The sequence below is a fragment of the Chenopodium album genome, chromosome 3 (assembly GCF_948465745.1).
Source record: "Chenopodium album chromosome 3, dcCheAlbu1.1, whole genome shotgun sequence".
Lineage (NCBI taxonomy): Eukaryota > Viridiplantae > Streptophyta > Magnoliopsida > Caryophyllales > Amaranthaceae > Chenopodium > Chenopodium album.
In genome coordinates this window covers 33,883,647-33,907,728 of record NC_137836.1, presented here as the reverse complement: position 1 = coordinate 33,907,728, position 24,082 = coordinate 33,883,647, and the positions used below count along the sequence as shown (strand labels likewise).

Here is a 24,082-nt window from a genome sequence, read left to right as displayed (position 1 = left end):
TTGATAAGTTTAAGTAAAAAAAAAAATTGTTGTCTTTGACACCAAACAAGCATATCCCCACCCAACTCATTCGAAAGTTCTCCCGATGGTGGTAATTCACTATATCCTTCCATTGACTAGTATTAATGAGTTACTGACACATTTAGTATCTTGTTAGATTAAAATTAATTTCATAGATTGAAAAATAGTCATTGGTTAGTGTTTTATCTAACTTAATTAATGCTTTAATTTTATTCAGATGGAATTTGCAAAAGGTGTTTTTTCCTCAATATGAACAAGCATACCCAGTGAGTTAGAGTAGTTTGAAGTGACAAATTTCAATAATATACCCAAGGAAAAGAAAGCTCATGACTCGGGGATGCTTTGCCTGCTGTTTGCATGTTAATGACTGGATGCATGTAAGTAGTAGTTAACTAAGTATGTACTTTGGTGCCAGTAGTGTTATGTTTGTAATCTAAGACTTGTTAGCAAATAATTGAATGTAGTCTTAAAAGGGTAATGAAGAGCTCTATAGGAAGACACTGTGCACCAACATTCTGCTGGATGAAGTGAACGAGCTCAGTGGAGATTTAGCATATTTAGAGAAGGGTGTTTAAGAAGGGTTGGATATTGGTTTTTATATTTGGTACAACTTACATTGTTTTCTAATTCATGTACCTCTTTGGCATGAAGTACTTTATTAGTATTAGTAAGTAATGGATAATTAATCAACTATGCACATGCTTGTTGTTTGTTATTTCAATATACAGTTTGCTTACTTTATAGTTGCCCATTTTGCAAACTGGTGAAGATCCAACTGACAGGGTAAAGTCATATCCCCTAATCAAAAGTAATTCCTAAGTCCTCTAACTAAAGTAGATAGGGAACTAGGGTCGATCTCCATAGGGAAACAAGTTTTTTTACTCCTAATTAATTATTATAATCTAAATTATCTAAGTAACCAATATTTATATTCGAATAAGGAACTAAAATACTAAGATTGAGAATAGGGAGAAAACAATATATAAAAGGATCTAGGGTATAGGTTCACCAATAAATAATACTCCAGGTTAAAACATAGTAATCAATCATTGACATTGCATAAATAACACGATTAACAGGCTCTCGCAATTTACTAATCACCATAAATCTAACAGGCTCTCGCAATTTACTAGATCTAAGTTCTTATTGAAAATAGCCTTTAATATCAAATTAACATCTGCTCGATTCATCAATTTAATATTGCTATAATTTTACAAGCCGCAATTGTAAAACGTTAAAACAATTCAATAAGAAATTATCATGTAATACCAACAATCAATAATAGTCAATCATCAATGCATCAATTAACCAGATTGTAAAGGGCTTTCGCTACGTATTACAATCACACAATTAATTTACCGGTATTAAATCTCATCTCTCGAATCTCGACTTAACCATTTATAAATTAACCTGCCTATTGAAACTAGACCTAAACATCAACTCTCATCTATCGAATCTCGAATCAATATTGTTAAACTCATGCATAAAAGACCTGCGTAAATCTAGTCATAGAGCATTAAATCAATCAATAGGAAATTAATCTAGCATTGATAATTAACAACAACAAATTACCCTTTCATATTATTTATGGATCCCCATAAACCCTAGAAATAAAACTACTCACACATATTAAAAACTAAACTAATCAAAGCAATAAAGCAAGACATGATAAAAAGAATAAAGTAAATAACTAAGATTAAGAGAAGAGAAATCGTTATCAAACTAATCTGTATTAATGGAAAAATAATCAAGAACAAAAGTTGAGAGAAGGATTAAGAGAGAGAAAAATTCTAAGTAGAGAGAGAAAGTCTAAGAGAGAAGATAAGTGAAATTAATTGTCCTCAAACGTACTTAAACAAAACTAAAACAACTTCCTAATTAGAAACTAATTGCTCGACAAAAGAGCTCTTCCAGAAACACGCGCCTGATCGGGCTAGAGGCCGCCCGATCGGGCGCGCCTTTTTCTCACACTGCTCTTCTCAACAGCCGCGCCCGATCGAGCTAGCAGCTCACCCGATCGGGCGCGCCTTTGGCCACGCACCACCATACTCTTGCGCGCCTTGCCCGATCGAGCGAGCTTGCCCGATCGGGCCCTTGCTTCACCTCGAAGGTTGGAACTTCGATTGGGCTTATTTCTTCGGCCCAATCCTGATGTCCACTTAGGGTCTTGATCACTCGGTCCAAATGCCTCGGGATCCCGATTACCGAGTCCTGAACCACCGGCTCTCACCGATCCTGGGCTCCAAAAGTGGTCGTGTCTTTCTAGCTTCCGTAGTTGATCCATAAAGCCCGGGAAAATGCTCCAAGAGTGCAATTTTCTGTAAAATACAACTAAAACTACAAAAACACTAGAAAACACAAATTAGTAATAAAAGTGGCCCGAAAGAGCCAAAAACACTACTAATAACGACCAAGGGACGGGGGTAAAACACTATATAAAATAGACACATCAAACTCCCCCAAGCCAAACCTTTGCTTGTCCCTAAGCAAAGATCTCATCAATGAATCAATAAATATGCTTCACTCCAAAAGTAAAAATCAAGCACAAACGATTCAGGGTAAATCAAATAAACATGCTTCAAAGTCAACCAATCAAATCCATCTAATTACCAATCTTCTCTAACAATTGTCAAATAAAGCAAACCACAAGAGCATATAGAATTCAAGACTAGTGCTCACGCACTCAACTCTCTTTTTTATGGCGAGTAAAAGATGTACTCGATTGCTCTCCATCCAACCCCTTTATGTGAACAATGCCCTCCCAACTCACACTCTCGTGTGTATAAAACAGTGAACGCTCAAACCTACTAGTCGACTCGAAATATGCCAAATCATAACTTGCATTGATAAACAACACTTTCACATTCATACAATTCTATGAACAAAGGTGAGAAGGTCTTTAAAGCTTGTAAAGTAAGGCTAGGGTAAAGGGTAGGATAAATTTCGGAATAAGTGAGAGAAAAGCTATGCTTAAAGGAGCCATATCCTAATAAAACCCATGATCAAAATAAATAGTGGTCATACATCTCCTACATAACCAACTCTAACATCAACCAAATATACTCTAATCATAATAAATAAACCCAACTCTTACAATTTCACTCATAAGAAATAATGATAAAGAAGTGGAGTGAATAAACAAACTTATTTTCCAAACTTGAATATTTTTCATTGATGCTCTATTATTTTTCTTTGATCAACCTCAAACTAGAACATTTGAACACTTTTTTTTCTTTTGAAGTTCACTTATTTTTTCACATTTTTTTTCTTGAACTTCTCTTTTTTCATAATATCATGCTTAATTTTTCAAGAAAATATAACTCTCAAACTCATCAAAAATAAACATGAATAACAACAAAACAACTTCTTAAAGTCCCACCCAAGCTGTACAAATAATAAGCACACTACAAACTCCCTCATCTCACTCACTAATAGCTCCCCCAAGCCAAGCTTGGGACTAGTAACCAATGGGGCAAAATAGGCTTGTAATGCGGCTAATAAACAACAAAAGGTCAAGGCAACAACATGGGTAGCAAAAAGGGAACAAATGTATCTACAATATCTGGAGGCTACCTAAAAGAACAAATGCCTTCGTCCTCCTCAATGTGCATAATAATGAATCATATAAATATTACTAATAGTTGCAAACCAATACTCAAATTCATTGACATACCAGAAACTATGGAACTATCACGCATTCCTTACCAAATCAACTAGTCAAACACTATATTCACAAGTAGTTGGACAAAATTGACGCATATAAAGGTTTCAAGACAATCAAACATCAAATCATGATCAACTAATCCACAATGCCTATCATCAAATACCAAGAATCAAAACAATTTTCTCAAGTAAGGGGCACAGGGAAGCATAATTTACAATTCATTGGAACGTATTTTTGAATTTTTTTATTTTTCAATTTTTTTGTATTTTTCATACATAAGAAAGCAATAAAAACTACACTAGGAAAGCAATAAAAACTATACTAGAAAGCAAATAAAAAGAGAAAAGGAAGAGAATTACCAAGTGAAAGAACACCCCCCCCCCCAAGCCAAATCAAGCAATGCCCTCATTGACTTGGGAGAGTAGCCTACTCCTCATCCTCATCCATCTTCGAATAGCCCCCTCAGTGGCTAGAGTCGGCTCCTCCATGGCTAGAGCCACCACCTCCATACCCCGAACCACCCGCAAAGTAGTTAGGGTCCACATTCCCCCCAAGCCCACCCAAAGGTACATCTGTCCCATAACCATGGACCGATGAGTAGTCAACGTAGGTACCAAAGGCACTTGGGTTCGTATATCCACCTTGCGGATATTGAAACCAGTCAGGGACAAGTGAATTGGGGGGAATAGCCCCCCGACGGGCGTAGTCATCATACATGGGGTATAAACCCCTCCCTAGGTTCCTCTCCACGTACCCTACCCTTCGATCTAGAGACCCTACTCTAGTATCCAAATCTCTAACCAAGCCCTCAACTCTCCCTTGCCCCGTCTCAATCCTATCTAATTGGCTCCTAAAAGCCGAGAAGTCATAAGGGGCATTGGGGTCTATGTTGTAGTTGGTAGAGGAAGTAGGAATATCGTATGTAAAGGGTTGAGGTGGTGGATAATGTGGTGCATGGTGAGGAGGTGAGTGGTCAATGGGAGAGTGATGGGGTTGAGGTGAAGGGTGAGGCGGTTGCACCTCACCTTGACCGTTAAGCTCAAAAGTATAAGAAGGCTTCCCCTTCTCAAATTTGGTCAAGGTGGGGTGGGGTAAAGTGAAAGCATTATCCCTCCTACCCGATTCCCGTTGAATCACCCACCAAGTCTCCCCTCCCATGACATTAATCCAATTAAGGCCACCTAGATAGGGTAGGTCCATAATAGTTGGGCCGACTACCTTACCGTCATTGTTAGGGACAAAGATAAGGTGTTTGACCGCTATATGTGTAACTAGGCCACCAAAGTAAATGGGTACCCTAGACCTACCCGCCTCGGCCGCATTGGCCACCCGTTAGAAGTGGTTGGCCATTTTGTGGACTATATTGAGCTTTTCACTCCTAGGGATCATGTATGACCCTAGTAATTCAAGCTCATCCCTCCTCACTTTGGCGGGTTCATGCCTTCCAAAAATGGTAAGGCCAACAAACCGTTGCCAAATCTTTGGCACGGGATGTTGTATCCAAGTGCCTTTAGCATGTTGGAGGTTCAAATTGGGATCCCCCGTAAGGGATTGATAGACAACGACAATGTTGTCTTGGGGTGGTTCAAGGGGCCTATCCGATTTCAACTCGAAAATTTTACCAAATTCTTTCAATGTCAATCTAATATCATTATTGAATAATCGAAATTGAACATGAGAAATTAAAGCATTTGATTTTATGACATTAAAACTAGAAACGAATTCTAAGGTTAAATAATCATAAGTATCGTAATGCATGTTAAAGAAACCGCTCATGCCAACTCCGTTGAATAATTTTTCTACATGCTTATCAATTCCTAATCTAATAAGGGTAGGGTGATGAATGAAACGAGTGGGAATTACCTGCCTCGTGATGAGGTTGAGCATCCTCTGTTTTTGCTCTTGGGTGGTGATGACCACCCTCTCCCACCCCGGAATTTGCAAATCCGGGTCAATTCTCGCCTCTTGTTGCCTTGAGCCTTCCCCCCTTACCGTTCTTGATCTCTTGAAAGCCATTGATGTTAGAAAGTATAGGAATTGAGTGGTTTCTCTCTCTTAGGGTTTAGAGAAAATTGAGAGAAAATGGTAGAAATTGGGTGTAGATTGTAGAGAAAGATGAAAGGATTAGAAATATGTAAAAAATTTTGAGTTTTGATGGAAGGATTGGAGAAGATCTTGAAAAATAAGTGGGTTTGAAGGTGTAAAAATGGGGGTTTTAGAGAGAGAAAGTAAAGGAGAAGAAGATGAAATAAGAAGAAAGTGAGGAAAGAAAGAAGAGGAAAAATATAAGGGGATGACCAAAATAGGCGCGCCCGATTGAGCAAGCCTCGCCCGATCGGGCGGATAATATTGATTCCCAGAAACTCAGTTGCGCGCCCGATCGGGCGCGAACACGAACGATTTTTTCGCCGAGCTTCGCCCGACATATCTTTTCCTTCACTCGATTTGCGATCGATCGGGCGACCTCGCCCGATCGGGCGAAATAAGCCTCGATTCCCAACTCTCCTTTCGCGCCCGATCGGGCGAATTTTAGGCTGAAATTTAACCTTCCTTGCGCGCCCGATCGGGCGAATTTTAGGCTGAAATTTAACCTTCCTTGCGTGCCCGATCGGGCGAGCTCGCCCGATCGGGCCCGCGCTCGGTCAGAATTCCTTAGCTTTTTCTTCGTCTTCAAATTTTTCTAAGTCTTTCGACCTCTTAAACCTATACCTGTACAAAAACACTTATAAACGGTAAATTTTCACTCTCCTCGCCTCTCAAAAATAAAAATAAAAATAAATAAAAAAAAGAAAACTAGTATAGAAAGCAAGAAATACGGGTTGCCTCCCGCAAAGCGCTGGTTTATCTAGGTCCCGCACGACCTTCTTACCAAGTACAATATCTAGGACCCTTGGCCTAACGCTTGATCGGGTGGTTTCTCACCCGGTCTAGCGGTGTTTAGGCTGCGATGCGGCTTCCTGACATACCCTGTGGGACGCCAAATCACCTTATCTGGTGGATCCTCCTTGACTTGGACTGGGGGATCTTCGATGCTACGCACTAAAAATCCTTTTTCGATCGAAAGTTGCTTCAAATTGTCATTACGTTCAACACTTGCAACTCGATCTGGCGGAACACTTACCGTAGGCTCGATTCGCACAACTTGCTCGATCGGTTCCACCTGTTCATCCTCGAAACCAAGACCAACAGTGTAAAACGCTCTTTCTATTGCATCGACATCCTTCTGCCATTTGTCTATCTCATCTGAAAAGGATGCAACACAAGATACCGCCTCTAAGGGATCTTTTTCAAGAGCTTGGGGCATGTTAAAATAATTTTCAACCACATTAACACTGAAACATTTCTCCTCAGTCATGGAGCTTTTAGGGGTATTATTCAGATTAAAAACAACTTTATCGTCCCCTACTGATAATGTTAATTTACCACTTCTTACATCTATGACTGCTCCTTCAGTGTTAAGGAATAGTCTACACAAAATAATTGGGGTTTGCATATCCTCAGCCATATCAAGAACGACAAAATCTACAGGTATATAAATTTACCTACTCTAACGGGGACATCCTCTAAAACACCTAAGGGGTATTTGAAAGAACGGTCGGCCATTTGTAGAGATATATTGGTAGTTTTTAATTTACCCATATTCAACTTAGAACACACAGATAATGGCATGATGCTAACACTGGCACCCAAATCACATGATGCATTATCAATCAAGAGATCGCCAATATGAAAAGGGATAGAAAAACTACCCGGATCTTTTAATTTAGGGGGAGACTTATTTTGAAGTACGACACTACACTCTGCAGTGAAAGCTACTATCTCTACCTCACTAATAGACCTTTTTTCTCGTCAATATTTCTTTCATAAATTTTTCATACGAGGGGATTTGTGTGATCAATTCAATAAAGGGAACTGTTACCTTGAAATCTTTTACCACCTCCAGGAACTTACCAAACTGCTTATCTAAGTTTGTCTTCAATTGACAATTGGGGAATGGAAGTTTGATAATTGGTTTTGGAGAATTATTACTCTTCTCTGGAGTAGCCACCTTCTCTGGAGTTGTACCCTGCAATGTAGAATTAGATATGTTAGTATTATCCTTTAGCCCTGCAGGGCTATCAACTACATTGTTTGGTTTAACGGAATTAAGATTAGCATTATTTAACAAAACAGGTTCATCAACTCCGGGCATAGAGGGCCCTTCATAGTTTGAACCACTCCTTAGAGTAATTGCAAATGCTTGATCCGTAGGTCGGGTTGGCTACGCCGGCAGAGCTCCCTGTTGGCGGGCTTGTAGAGTAGCGGAGAGTTGCGCAATTTGATTATCTACAATTTTATTATGCGCTAGAATCTGATCAATTGTCGCATCTCTAATCTCCATGTGCTTTTGCATATTTACCAACATTGCTCTAATTTCCACCAGTGAAAAGGGTCAGAAGATGAGGAGGGTTGTTGTGGTTGGTTCTTCTGGCTAGCATTGGGATGATAATATTTCTGTTGTTGTTGCTGTGGCGCCTGTGGTTTATGTGGTGGTGGATTTTGAACATTAGTGCTCCGGTAGGAAAGGTACGGATGATTCCGATACCCAGGATTGTAGGTGTTGGAGTATGGGTTGTTTTGCCTATAAGCTTGGAAGGCATTAACTTGCTCCACGGAACTCCTGCAATCTTGCTCCCAATGACCTATAATACCACAATTTTCACATAAAGCCTCATTATAATTATTATTAATCGCAGAAACATTGGCTATATTAGCAGTGCTCAGATTATCTAATTTTTGGCAAATAGAGGTTAGTTGAGCTTGTAAAAAGGATACAGAGTCAACACTATGCTTCCCCTTGTTAGCAAATCCTCTAAGATTCCCATATTGGGAATTGTGTATCGCCATGTCTTCAATAACCTGACCTGCATCTTCAACACCAAGATTCATAAACCTCCCACTAGCTGCAGAGTCTAAAATTATTCGAGAAGAATTTCCAAGGCTATTATAAAAGGCTTGGATTAACTGCCATTGTGCTAAATTATGGTGGGGGCAGTCTCTTTGTAAATCCTTGAACCTCTCCCAAGCCTCATATAAAGATGCATCGGCTTCTTGGGCAAAGTTCTGAATCGCACTCCGTAGTACGGCTGTTCTCTCTGCAGGGTAATACTTGTTATAGAAATTCAAAACAAGAGTTTCCCAGTCAGTTATACCAAGTGTAGTTCTATTTAAGCCATTAAACCACAATTTAGCTTTTCCAGTTAAAGAGAAGGGAAAGAGAATCTCCCTGATTTGGTCTTGAGTGACCCCGGCTTGCCTGATGGTGTTACAATATTGACAATAGTCGGCAATGTGAAGATTCGGGTCTTCACCCTTGGCTCCACTAAATTGCTTCCTCTCTATCATCGTTATAAATTGAGGTTTAATTTCAAATTGAACCCCATCAAGAGCCGAAGTAGGGGTGAGATGTGGAAAATCCGTAAGCTTTGGTTGTGAATAATCACTAAGCATCTTTGGAGCCGTCATCTCTGATTTTGCATCTGATGATGTCTCTGAATCGCTAGAACCAGTTGGAGGATTTTGGTGATTATTGTTATTATCACCAGAATCCGCCAGGATTTGCTTGTAGAGATTTTTCTGTCTATGGAAGGAACGTTCGATCTCAGGATCGAATAGGATGTAACCTGATCTGGAACACCTGGGCATAAACAAAAAACTAGAAGTAAATATGAGATTTGTCTTAGAGAACTAACGCTCTCAGAGACAAAAGGGAAATAATCTAGACTATAAAAACAATCAGAAATAAAAATAAAACCGTTTCCCCGGCAACGACGCCAAATTTTGACAGGATAAAGTCGTATCCCCTAATCAAAAGTAATTCCTAAGTCCTCTAACTAAAGTAGATAGGGAACTAGGGTCGATCTCCACAGGGAAACAAGTCTTTTTACTCCTAATTTATTATAATCTAAATTATCTAAGTAACCAATATTTATATTCGAATAAGGAACTAAACTACTAAGATTGAGAATAGGGAGAAAACAATATATAAAATGATCTAGGGTATAGGTTCACCAATAAATAATACTCCAGGGTAAAACATAGTAAGCAATCATTGACATTGCATAAATAACACGATTAACAGGCTCTCGCAATTTACTAATCACCATAGATCTAACAGGCTCTCGCAATTTACTAGATCTAAGTTCTTATTGAAAATAGCCTTTAATATCAAATTAACATCTGCTCGATTCATCAATTTAATATTGCTATACTTTTACAAGCCGCAATTGTAAAACGTTAAAACAATTCAATAAGAAATTATCATGTAATACCAACAATCAATAATAGTCAATCATCAATGCATCAATTAACCAGATTGTAAAGGGATTTCGCTACGTATTACAATCACGCAATTAATTTACCGGTATTAAATCTCATCTCTCGAATCTCGACTTAACCATTTATAAATTAACCTGCCTATTGAAACTAGACCTAAACATCAACTCTCATCTGTCGAATCTCAAATCAATATTGTTAAACTCATGCATAAAAGATCTACGCAAATCTAGTCACAAAGCATTAAATCAATCAATAGGAAATTAATCTAGCATTGATAATTAACAACAACAAATTACCCCTTCATATTATTTATGGATCCCCATAAACCCTAGAAATAAAACTACTCACACATATTAAAAACTAAACTAATCAAAGCAATAAAGCAAGATATGATAAAAAGAATAAAGTAAATAACTAAGATTAAGAGAAGAGAAATCGTTACCAAACAAATCTGTATTAATGGAAAAATAATCAAGAACAAAAGTTGAGAGAAGGATTAAGACAGAGAAAAATTCTAAGTAGAGAGAGAAAGTCTAAGAGAGAAGGTAAGTGAAATTAATTGTCCTCAAACTTACTTAAACAAAACTAAAACAACTTCCTAATTAGAAACTAATTGCTCGACAAAAGAGCTCTTCCAAAAACACGCGCCCGATCGGGCGCGCCTTTTTCTCGCACTGCTCTTCTCAACACCCGCGCCCGATCGAGCTAGCAGCTCACCCGATCGGGCGTGCCTTTGGCCACGCACCAGCATACTCTTGCGTGCCTTGCCCGGTCGAGCAAGCTTGCCCGATCGGGCCCTTGCTTCACCTCGAGGGTTAGAACTTCGATTGGGCTTATTTCTTTGGCCCAATCCGGATGTCCACTTAGGGTCTTGATCACTCGGTCCAAATGCCTCGGGATCCCGATTACCGAGTCCTTAACCACCGACTCTCACCGATCCTGGGCTCCAAAAGTGGCCGTGTCTTTCTAGCTTTCGTAGTTGATCCATAAAGCCCGGGAAAATGCTCCAAGAGTGCAATTTCCTGTAAAATACAACTAAAACTACGAAAACACTAGAAAACACAAATTAGTAATAAAAGTGGCCCGAAAGAGCCAAAAACACTACTAATAACGGCCAAGGGACGGGGGTAAAACACTATATAAAATAGACACATCACCAACTATATTTTAATATTTGTTATTATAATTTTATTGATGATACATCACTAAATCAGTCATTTTTGTTTTTTAGACTTCACCTATAACATTAGAACTTGGATTTTGGACGGGTATGGGCATAAATTACTTAATATATTAGTAACCGTTGTGATTTAAATTAAATGTACTATTAATTTTTTAGTGATTAATAAATGTAAGGTCATTATAATTCAAAGATCAAATTACTTAATATATTAGTAACCGTTGCGTTTTAAATTAAATGTACTAGTAATTGTTTAGTGATAAATAAATGAAAGGTCATTTTAATTCAAAAATCAATTCAGGTCGTACTGTATTATGTATTATTTTTACTAAACAAGTTAATTTCCAATCCATGCTCGGATTTTTCATTTGATAAATGGTTGAATTATCTTTTAAGATTATGTAGTAAGTCGATCACCAATAGAATAGATTTTATAAATTACTTTGTGTAATCGTGTAAACATGTAATTGTACCATCAAATAATTGTACATGATATGTGTTAATGTAGATTATCTCTTTCCAGTATTTATCTTACAAATGAAATATATCTTATATTTTGAGTCAAAACAGTATAATAATGTCACATAAATCACTATTAAACGATGTACGTTAAATTATCATCTAATATTAATAAATCTACTCTTCGGAATAATTTAATGTTAATTTATTTTTTTGAAATGGTAAGTATTTACTTTTTTTAAAAAAAGTAATTTAGTTTCGTGTTGAAATTTGAATTTTTTAAATATAAGAAATATATTTATGAATATTTTACATATTTATAGTATTGAGTTGTATACTTACTAAAAACATGAAAACAATACAAGTTATTGTTAAAATATGAGATAATTATTTGATATTTCCCGCCGAATGTTATATTCATTTTAGAAAAAATTATCATAATTAACACCTGCAGTTATAGTCAATTTTTAATTTTGTTTATCTTGTTTGATACAAATCATTTTTGTTTAATTTTTTTTTTCTTTGAAAGAAGTCCTAATGGACATAAAATTTCATTAAATAAAGTCATACGACATCTACAATTGACAATTAACAATAATGAAAACGTATTTAACAAAATCAAACAAGAACTAATCGGGGAAGGGATAAGAATCCAAATACATAAATATAACAATTCGATACATTCTCGATTCGATGTCTCATACAGCTTTTTAAGCGGATCTGTCGTCACTTCAAACAATTTTGTGAGATACTTAATTCTCGTGTTGATTCCATAACCCGAATTCGTGTCATAATCAATCGTGGCCCCGCATAACCAGAGACCAAATTAACCACAAATAAAACCTTGTCGTTCGACGGAGTCTGTAAAACCTTGTATTTGGAAGGAGATAGAAAAAACCTTGTCTTTCGAAGGAGATAAAACCTTTATTTTGAGAAAAACATTGTTATTGTAACCTAAGAAACAAAAAGCTTAAAAGAAAATAAAATTAGAGCTTTCTAATGGTTAAATTTGATGAAAGTCTCTTTAGAATTGACACTTGCAGGCTAGAGTTTAGTAGAGAAAGGAGGCTAGCTTTTTTTTTTTTTTTTTTTTTTTTTTTTTTGTAATCATAATTTTATTTTACAACAAAAAAATCATCAAAATAAATAGAATTAAATTTCAGTTAGTAATTATCAAATGTTCTACAAGACGACATTGAGTATGAATATGGAAAAATAATTAGAACATTATGGTGCAAGAGTCAAGAGTTGAACCCATTTTAATTTTAATTAATTGATTTGGTCCTTTAAAGTAAGACAATCAACAACCAACCTTATTACATTAATTAAGTGCTTTGATCCTTTGAAAATAAAAACAAAATTACATTGGTAATGTGGTCTATTAATTATTTCTTAACTAGACTTTATTCTTTCAAAAAAAAAAAAATGAAATTTCTTATGAGCATATGCTATAACCTTTCGTATTCTTTTTTAAACACAGTCCCACCATTATTCAAAAACAATTAACGCCTAAACTACATTCATAAGTAGAGTCTACCATTCGAAGCACTTTTTCAACGGAATGAAGTACTAAAGTGTTTGATTGAAGTACCCACCATATAAGCCATATACTACAATTGAATTTCTTCGAATTAGGTATAGTATGTCGTAGTCCCTATTGATATATTTTGAACAATAATGCATATCACTAAATTTGAATTTGCATATTTTATACAATGTTTAACTTCTTTGACAATTTGGTTGACAAAACATTAAAACTGTTGTAATATAGGGTTTGAGTAAAATGGTTGCTGCAAGTCTATATTGAATAATTTTAAATAAATTTGTAAGTTTTCATATGTTATAAACTGATTTGAAAATTCAACTGACATAACTGGTATGGGGCTAGGTACAAACTTGTTTCACAGTAAAACTAGTAACAAACAAAATTTCTTGGTAATAGAATGAACTATTGCAGTACTACCAATACAAAAGTATTTGACACGTCTATCATATTGTAAAACTACATAGGTAAGAATTCAATACATGAATAAAGCTACTGGAAGTCTTTACATAATAAAAAATGTCTTGATACTAAATAAATAACTAACAATTATGTTACGTAGACCATATGATGATTAATATAGGTACCGGAAGTCATTACCAAATAAAATGTTTACGATACTAAATATTTAACTAATAATGAAGCTTGGCTTATGTATTCAACAAAGACCACACGATGATATTGCAATTATATGACAATTTGATTTAATAATATTGCAATCCTATTTGAAATATATTCATGTGATGTGGTGTATGTTAAAGGCAATGATTTTTATTTGTAAGTTCCATTCATGTAAGTCAAAAGTGAATGGTATGAACTTATATTCATCTAAATGCAGTGATATGGACAACAACCTAGACATAGATCTTAACCAAGATGTAGAAGAACAAGTCATCGTTGATGAGGCAGAGGTAGATGTAGACAACCTCTCTCAAGATAACGAAAAAGAGAACTTTCAGCAACAAGATATTGATCATGACAATGAAGAACAAAATGACCAACAACATAATGATAATGACAATGAAGGACAGCATGACTAACAAGATGATCCAGCAGTCGGAATGTGCTTTCCTTTAGGGGAAGAATTTGCCAATTTTTGTTATAAATATGCATACAAAAAAGGGTTTACTTTTTTTGTATGAACTGCCACATTGATGGATAGCTACAAGTCGCAAGGAATCAATAAGGCAGATGGCGCAAAAAATCAGACATCCAACCACATGATGAAATAACTAAGACTTGTATGTACGAAAGGTGGTAAAAAGCAAACCGTGGGATCTTCTGTAAGTGAATGTAAAGTGTTTGTGCACGAGTATATGGTAAATGGTCAGAGGAGAATCTCAACATGTCAATTGAACCACGACCATAGACTTCATCCGAAAAGTAGCCATCTAATGGTTAATTACAGAAGCATCGATGACCCAAATGTCTATAGAATTATGACTAATAATCGTGCTGGTATATTGATCGTGAAAAACTTCAATTCCTTTTTAGTTGAAAATGGGGGTCATGACAATCTGACATTCAATCAACGGGACCTGAGAAATGTAGTGAACTTAGAGTTTCGTAAAACAAGGTTTCAAGGAGATGCAATTGCCCTTGAAACATACTTTCGAAAGCAGCATGAGCTTAATAATGAGTTTTACAGCGCAATCCAAAGGGACTGTGATGGAAGGTTGATGAATATGTTTTGGTCAGATGCAGGGTGTAGGGCAATGTGTGAAGATTTTGGCGATATAATAACGTTTGACACAACGTTTCAAACCAACAGGTTAGGCTACTTAACTATTTATTACATTGTTTTGTAGTAACCATAATAATTATACCGGTAATAACAAGGCTAGGGCGATTAGCTTAAGTGTATAATAGATATTTTATTGATAACATAAAATGGTTTAAAGGTACCATTCGGTAATGAATTTAACTATTTGCAAGGATTCTTTTTAATCAGTGAATGTAAATTTAATATATTTATTACATATTTAACATGAACATAACATTTCAGATATGAAATGCCTTTGGCACTGTTCGTCGCTGTCAACCATCATGGGAGTTCAATTGTACTTGCTTGTGCTTTGATTTCACACGAGGATACTGACACCTTTGTGTGGGTATTCAATGAATAGCTCAAGTGTATGGGTAAGGCACCATTAGGCATTCTCACTGATCAAGACAAAGCAATAGGGAAGGCAGTGTGTATAGTTTTCCTGGGGATACCACACAGGCTATGCTTGTGGCATATTATGAAAAATGTTGCACATAATTTGGGTTCGCACAAAAAATGGAAAGAATTTAAGGTAGCACTAAGAGTAGTTGTCCATAAGTGTCTAGACCAGGATGAATTTGACAAAGCATGGGCTACAATGGTAAATAAGTTTTAGATCGGTAGCAATACTTGGATACAGGAATCCTATAAGTTGAAGGATAGGTGGGCCCCTGGGTATTGTCAAGACAATTATTGGGCTGGAATGTCTTCCACCCAGAGAAGTGAAGACATGAATCATTTTTTAAAAGGCTCCGTCAACATTGATACCCCGTTGGCTCGATTTGTTGAGCTTTATGAGGCCGCCATGGGGGACTTAAAATATAAGGAGCAATTGTTGAATTTTGCATCATCGGATAAACCCCTTCTGGTGGACAAGACTATACTTGACGAGTACATTTTCCACATCAAGTACACCAATGCAAAGTTCAGAGAGGTAAAAGACGAGTGCCTAGGGTTGAGACATACATACATCAATAAGACCTCGGCGCTTGGTACAATCACCTTTTACAAAGCTGATGAAAAGATTCCAACCCCCATAGTTAGGAAGAGGTGGAAGATTTACACGCTGACAATCGACAAAGAAAAAGGTGATTTCTCATGCTCATGTAAGTTATTTGAATTTAGGGCAATATTGTGTAAGCATATAATTCGAGTAATAGAGTAAGAGGATATAGCTCACATCCCAGAGAAATATATTTTAAATTGCTGGAGGAAGGATGTTGTGAGGCGATACGAGGGCATTCATGTAGCATACTATGACCTCGACTCAGATCGAGTTCAAAAGGTACAAGAAATAAGCCTTAGAAATAAATACCTGAGCACGCTAGCCATGCACAATGACACTACATTTGCTATGTACAAGGAAGTCACATATAAGATTAGAATTTAGTTGGAGGATTTAATGGGTATTGAGCATAAAGCTAATGACGCACATGACGAGGGGTGGAACTAGGTCGTTGAAACTAATCCTCCCTCGATCAAACTAAATTTATAAACACTTAACAAACCTATATACAAGTATATAGGCAAGTCAAGGATCGAACCCAAAGGAACGGTAATGTTCAAGCGCTCTCAATTATACGCCTAAGCTAGGTCGAAGTCTAGGGATAAAAGGTAACACTAACCAACTAACAAAATGAAGAATCAAACAAATAAACACTAGGAACGGGATCAACAAGCAATCATGACAATTGTAGCAACTCGGAAATACATACAAGTCAATAGTTGTGAAGATTAATGGCAAGCTCAATCAAAAGAGTCAACAAGCTTTCTCCTAGAGGTCAAACTAGCGCCAACTACGAGAGACTCTAACTAGGACCATCACTAACCAAGCTCAATCGACAACTGTAAGCTACAAATCAATGGTCCGTATCAATGTAGACTCACAATGCAATCTAGCATAATTCTCAAGGCCTAATCGAATTACAGACATGTAAACTTCCATTAATCACTTTAATCTCAACAATTAATCAACATACTTCCCAAATTAAGCACAATCAATCAATCATACAAGTTTCACCCAATTCCTAGCAAACAACTACACTAACATCATCATCTAGTCACAAACAACTAAAGAAATCAAGAATCATCAAAATATAGAGAACAATTACACTAATCAACAATCAAACATCAAAATCAAATCAAACAAACTTAAATATTAAACAAAGCAATAAAATGAGATAGAGTTAAGAATGCTCATTGATAGTAGAGAAGATCTTCAACACAATTGTCATATTGAATCTTCAATCTCTCAATCACCATTGAAATTCCTCACTTTCTCTCTCTAAAATATACTCCTAAACTAACCCTAAAACTAGAGAGAGCAGCTCTCAACTAAGCCAAGAAAAATGAATTCTAATCTAATTCTAATTTCTCACCCAAAAATGAATATTTATAATTACAAAGATAAAAGAAAATAAAAGAGAAAAGAAAACAAAATAAAAATAAAAGAAAAGGAAATGAAAACAAAATAAAAAAAGAAAAGAAAAATAAAGTAAAAAGGAAAATTAAAAATAAAAGGGAAATAAAAGAAAGAAACGGTTTTGGCTGCTCTCTGAGGAAGGGCACAAACGTGAGGCCGCGAAGATTGCGAGCGCGGCCGCGTTGATTGAGGTTCGGATTGAATCGCTTACTTGCGTGAGGTGTTGAATGAGAATGGCTGCAGCAACGGTGGTGAAAGAGGAGGAGCTGCGACTGTTGGTTAATTGCTGTTGGTGTTGCGTGGTGGATGCGGGAAAGAAGATGAGTGGATAGTGCTGCTGGTTGCGGGTAGCAGGGGAGCTGACTGGTGGTTGCGGCAATTGGAGGTGTGTGAGTGGTGGAGATTGGAGGTAAGTGATGGTGGCTGACTGGTGTTAATTACGGTTGTGGAGTTGTTGCTACTGTTGGTGTTTGCGTGGTGGCGGTTGGTGTATTGGCTGTTGCTGCTGTTTGGTTGTTGTGGGATGGAAGGAGTTAATTGCGGCTTCCGGAATTCAGGGGAAAGGTGGTGCGAATGGTGGTGGTGTGAAATTGGTGGCAGGTTGGGTGTTTAGGGGGGAGCAGGGGAAGTGTTGTTGTTGTTGTTCGTGAATTGGGGAAGCTAGGGAAATTGCTTGAGGTTGAGTAGCCGGTGGACGCGAGCATCACCCTCACAACACGCTCTTGATGAACACAAAAGTAGGCAGTCCCTAAACACCGTGATTGTGGGTTCAACATTACCCGGCTTGAGAGCGCGGCTATGCAAGCGCAAGGAGTTGAACTTAGGATATTCACCTACAAAATACAAATGAAACCAAGGATAAAATGAAGTAAAATAAACTCAAAATTAATAAACAAAACTAAGAGAAATTAAATGAAAATGAAAAGAATATAAGAAAGAAAACATTTTTTTTTTTTTTTTTTTTTAGGGAAGACGTTAGCAGGCATTTTATTTCAAATCAAGCTCCGCAAGAGCTAAGATGCTTTGCGGAAAATTACCCATACAAACTAGTTCATCACAGCTATTAGTATCCCATCGAGCCACAAGATGGGCTACAGAGTTGCCTGCTCTACGTACAGGAGAGATATTAAAAACACTAAAAGATTTGGCCAAGAGCTCTATGTCGTCATAGATTAGCCAAATAGAAGAAAGACCGCTCTTTGCATATCTGATTTTATTAACCACCACCTCTGCATCACTCTCCACCCGTATGCTTGTATGACCCAACCGAAGTGCAACTTGACACCCAAACCTTATTGCAGCCACCTCCGCAACTTCAATATCCCAGAATGCAGGGGAGCGCTTTGTAGCAGCCCACAAAATGCTGCCATAGCAGTCCCTGGCCACCACCCCCAATCCACCAAAGCCATTACCAACGTGGGCATCCACGTTTAATTTAATCACCCCAGGTAATGGTTTTTTCCATGTTGATACCGTAGCTCTAGGAGTAGAAACAGGCGTCTTAAAGACTCTCTTTGCATATGTATTGTACCCATGAATCATTCGGAGGAAGCCTGTGGCAGTGAATTCAATATCAGGAGCAGCATTTTCATATACACCTTTGTTTCTACAAAACCAAACGGCCCATGCAATTGTCAAGATTTTGCACAGCATTGCATTACTGACTTTGTCAGCCATCCACAACAACCATTCCGAGAAAGGGGCATGCCTAGGTGAGTCACCTATTATAGAAGCAAGATCATATGACCTCCACAAATGTTGTATCTTCCTACACTCAAAGAGCGCATATGAGATTGATTCAACCTCCAAACCACAGCCACCACACAACTCGTCTGGAGCAATATGCCTTCGATACAACTCTTTTTTAACAGCTAAGCTGCCTTTACAAGCATTCCACACAAAGTGACCCAATTTTGGTGGACCAGCGTAGTTCCATGTAATGCGCCACACCCTCTGATCAGTAGTAGGAGCTGAACTGGTTCCTGTCTGATTTCTGCCCAATTTCCCTAGCCAGTATGCAGATTTCACAGTGAACTCCCCCTCTTTTGTATGCCCCCAGAATTTCCTATCACTCGGCATAACCATCGATAGTGGGATTTACAGGACAAGAGCTCAAATTTCAGGGGGGAACAATTGGCTCAGCATATCAACCTTCCATTGACAACACTGATGATCAATTAAATCGGCCACACGAAGCTCTGGATCAAAAATTGTGGTATGAGGTGGAATAACATTACCCGGAATCCAAGAATCAAGCCAAACCCGTATATTATAACCATTCCCAACTCTCCATTGAAGCCCTTCTAATAGTAAAGATTTCGCTCCCCATAAGCTTCTTCAGGAGTAACTTGGATCATACCTGTTTAGGGTAATTTTACCGCGCCACGTGGTCCAATCAGAGGATGACACGTGTCAGCCTCAGGATGGCCCAAAGTGGACCAATCCCTGCTTGACACGTGTCACTCTAGAAATTAAGGGAAAAAAGGCGACCTTCAGGCCCAAATCCTAAGAAAGCCAATCCAAGAATCAAGCCAAACCCGTATATTATAACCATTCCCAACTCTCCATTGAAGCCCTTCTAATAGTAAAGATTTCGCTCCCCATAAGCTTCTCCAGGAGTAACTTGGATCATACCTGTTTAGGGTAATTTTACCCCGCCACGTGGTCCAATTAGAGGATGACACGTGTCAGCCTCAGGATGGCCCAAAGTGGACCAATCCCTACTTGACACGTGTCACTCCAGAAATTAAGGGAAAAAGACGGCCTTTAGGCCCAAATCCCGAGAAAGCCGCAAAACGGCGCATCCCACTAATGATTAGGGTTCAGTGACTTAATCAGGGGCACAATTCCCAAAGACCCTATAAATAGGGAGATGTCCCTCTTTTTGATGGCACGTTTTACCATTTATTACACTTGCATTCTCTCACATCAGAGAAACACCTGAGCTTGGAATCCGAGCAGATACCCACCTAAATTTCCGTCCTCTTTATTCCTTTTCAAGTTACTAACTTGACCGTCGGAGGCGGAGCTCCAACCATCCGAAGTCTCCGTTATTTTGCAGGTACAGCTCGGCCGGATCAGACTTCGTGTTGTAATTCTCCCGAGGGACAAAAACACCCAAAACATTTAGCGCCGTCTGTGGGGAGAGTACCTCGAAGATGGTTCAAGAGTATGTACCACCCCCTAACCGTCTAGGTGAATACCCAGAAGTCTTTACAGACCATGAGGATGAAGATCCTCAGGTCGAAACCTTTATAGCCGAAGACGGCTCTCTCAGAATCAAGCGCATCCGACCTAGAGACACTCTGGAGCGGAGTGCCTCCCAGGCGGGTCTAAGCCGACCCTCTGGGCAGCCGGAAGGGGAAATCCAAACGGCCGCTGGATCAGCCCCTGTCACCCGAGACGAACTCATGAGATTCATGACAAGTTTCAAGGGTGAAATTAAAGAGCTGATCACCCAAAGCCGGGCTGGCCCAAGTAAAGGTCATTCGGCGAAGAAGACTCCTCCAGAGAAGGGGAAGTCAGTCAGAGACCGGCAGCCCACTCCTCATCCAAAGGAGAAGGCAGTCGGGACCATTGATTGGTAAAAAATTCTCCTTCCTAAAAGGAACAACAACAACACCCGCCGGACTCAGCAGCCGGTGGGAAGCAAAAAATCAACTCTTGATGCCCGGGAGATCACAAACCGGAAGAGAAACCAATCGCTGTCTGAGTCGGCTTTAACGTCAAACTTTCCAGACAGCTTCAACAACATTTCTGCAGGGAGTGCATCCTCCTTGCATGAGAGCCAGACAGGCGGTAATACCGTCCATTCTGGCCCTCACATGATTGGAGTTGTACCGTATGTGCCTACTCAGGCTTACGGACAGTATCCCCCTCACTTCATGCAGCCTGCCCTCTTTGGAGGTCAGGCGGCATATCCAAATGTCCAGCCATTGGACTGGCAGCTTCGTATGCTGCGCCTGGGTGAACAGCCTTTTGCATTCACCCGGGAGATAACCGAGACGGCCCAGCCGGCCAAGGTTAAGAATGTATTGGTTGGTACCTATGATGGTATCACCAATCCGGAAGACCACCTCATGGCTTAAACCAACCTCATGTATCTGCAGGGGTTGGATGATGCCACTTGGTGTCGGTGCTTCCCGCCTACATTGAAGGGCATTGCCCAACAATGGTTTGGTAATCTGCCAGCCGGGTCCATCGACAGTTTCAGGAAGCTTGCCTTCCTGTTTGCTTCCAACTTCTCAATGAACATCCCTCCTAAGAAAACAAGCCTTGATTTGAGCACTGTTAAGCAGGGAGAGAGAGAAGGGTTGCGCTCATATGTCAGGCGGTTCAATCTGATCAGAATTCAGATTCAGGGACTGTCTGATGAGGTAGCTTTTACAGACTTTTTCAAGGGTCTGAGAGTCGGGTCGACCTTTAAGTTCGACCTAGTTAGAAAAGGGGCTTTCACCTTACAAGCGGCCCTAAGGGAGGCGAAAAGCTACATTCAAGCTACCGACCTCTGCTCGCCTGGTAACCAGTCGGACTCCAAGAAGTCCGACAAACAGAAAGACAGCCGGTCTGCTCAGCCGGCCAAAAATAAAGAAGGGAGCAAGAAAAGAAAAGAAATTTGGGCGGTTAATGATTCTGACCAGCCGTCCCAGAAGAAAAATAAAGAGTTTAAACCGTACGTCCCCAAGTACGAGTTTAATAAAGACTGCAACTCCATCATCATGGAGGTAAAGGATCGGTTGTCCATTGAGAAGCCGAATCCTATGAAGAGTTATGTCCAGTCACGGAACAAAAATAAATTCTGTCAGTTCCATGAGGAGGTCGGCCATGACACCAACGACTGCTTCAGTCTTCAGCGGGCGTTGGACCGTCTGGCTGACAAAGGCCTGTTGAAGTCCTACATTTCTAAGTCCCCAGCCGGGGCAAAAAAGAAAAACAAGGGTCAGTCCTCCAAGACTACCCCCCAGCCTGCTAGTAGCTCGGATACAGACAAGGAGCCGGTCTACACAATAGCAGGCGGGTTCTCCTGTGGTGGCCCTACCATCCGGGGCACCAAGAGCCATCTTCGAAAGATGGACAAGGATGATGATGAGTAGGCGTCTGCAAGCACCTCCTTCCCAAACGTCTTGATCACTGAGAAGGATAGGGGCAGCGTCCGCCGTCCGCATGATGACCCGGTTGTCATTGAATGTAAGGTTGTCAACCAACTGGTTGGAAGAATCCTTATTGACACCGGCAGCTCATCAGACATCATCAGCCTCCGGTGCTTGCAAAAGCTGAAATACAACGTCAGCAGCATGCATCCGGTCACCCACCCCTTGGTTGGTTTTGGGGGTGGGATGGTCTACCCAGCCGGAAGAATTGACTTACCCATCCGGCTGGGAGAGAAGGGCCAAGGACGACATATTCTCGTCAGATTCTTGGTCGTTGAGGAGTTGACCGCCTACAACATTATCCTTGGTCGGCCAACCCTCAACGTAGCCAAGGCAGTAATCATCCCGTCTCTCATGCTCATCAAGTATGAGAGGGATGACGGCACTGTTGGTTCCCTGAATGGGGATCAGAAGACGGCCCGAGAGTGTTATCTCTCAGCCGTCAGAGACACTGTGGCCCCAGACGGCCAGGAACTAATAGACCTTGACAATGTCTAGGATGCCGACCCAGCGCCTGTCCCACCAGTAGCCGGGAAGAAAAGAAAGGCACCTCTGCTGGTGGAGGTGAAGAAAGAGAAAAAATAGCAATCACTGACCGGTGAACGGTCAGATGAGCTCCGCCCCCAGCCGGCTGGTGAAAACATTGATCTCGTTCTGGATGACAGCCGTCCAGAACGTACTATAAAGGTGGGGACGGTTGCTCATGCTACCTTGGGTGCAAGCTTGCACCTTCTGCTGAAGGAATTCAAAGACATTTTTGCCTTTGAAGTGGAAGAGATGCCAAGCGTTAGCCCGGATCTCGCTGCCCACAAACTCGCCGTGGACCCCAAAAAGAAGCCCATCCGACAAAAGAAAAGAAACCACGGTGAGGAAAGAAGTCAGGCGGCAGCTGCCGAAGTCAAAAAGCTGCTAGACGCCAGGTTCATTCGGCCCTGCAACTTTCCCGACTGGGTGGCCAATGTGGTCCTTGTTAAGAAACCGAATGGGACCTGGCGCATGTGTGTTGATTACACAGACCTCAACAAGGTGTGTCCAAAGGACAGTTACCCGCTTCCAAAGATCGACAGTCTGGTAGATTCTACAGCCGGTCACGCCTTGATGAGTTTCATGGATGCCTACTCCGGCTTCCATTAGATACCCATGTGGAAGAAGGATCAAGAGAAGACGGCCTTCGTAACTGATCAGGGGTTATTCTGTTATACTGTGATGCCGTTTGGCTTGAAAAATGCGCCTTCCACTTTCCAACGGATGATTAATACGGTCTTCATTAATCAGATTGGGAGGAATGTGGAGGCGTACATTGATGACATGATAGTCAAATCCAAGCTACAGACGGATCACCTTGCTGATCTCCAAGAAACATTCACCACCCTCAGGCGGCATAAGGTCATGTTAAATCCTAAGAAATGCGTCTTTGGTGTTGAGTCTGGGAAGTTTCTCGGATTCCTGATTGATCAAAGGGGGATAAAGGCTAACCCTGAAAAGATACAGGCGGTGATAGACATGAAGTCACCCCGTTTTGTCAAGGAAGTGCAGAGACTCACCGGTTGTCTGGCCGCC

At 39.7% G+C, this 24,082-nt stretch overlaps 1 protein-coding gene and 1 non-coding gene across 2 annotated transcripts; both read left to right on the top strand.

The window, feature by feature from the left end:
* The first annotated feature begins 8,702 nt into the window (after positions 1-8,702).
* LOC145625917 (small nucleolar RNA R71) lies at positions 8,703-8,809 on the top strand. The gene has a single exon (XR_014110810.1). It is a non-coding gene; the product is annotated as a small nucleolar RNA R71 (small nucleolar RNA).
* Positions 8,810-14,579: 5,770 nt separating this feature from the next.
* On the top strand, positions 14,580-16,115 carry LOC145625002 (protein FAR1-RELATED SEQUENCE 5-like). The gene is made up of 3 exons (XM_081678086.1): positions 14,580-14,956; positions 15,191-15,296; positions 15,591-16,115. The coding sequence occupies exons 1-3, from the start codon at positions 14,580-14,582 to the stop codon at positions 16,113-16,115; spliced, it is 1,008 nt and encodes a 335-aa protein (XP_081534212.1).
* The last annotated feature ends 7,967 nt before the right edge of the window (positions 16,116-24,082 follow it).

Bases quoted from the DNA above. Each gene is read 5' to 3' on its own strand.
- LOC145625002 (XM_081678086.1), top strand. From the start codon at position 14,580: ATGGTTAATTACAGAAGCATCGATGACCCAAATGTCTATAGAATTATG. The intron at 14,957-15,190 runs GTTAGGCTACTT...ATAACATTTCAG, and splicing joins ACAACGTTTCAAACCAACAG to ATATGAAATGCCTTTGGCAC. The intron at 15,297-15,590 runs GTATTCAATGAA...ACTTGGATACAG, and splicing joins ATACTGACACCTTTGTGTGG to GAATCCTATAAGTTGAAGGA.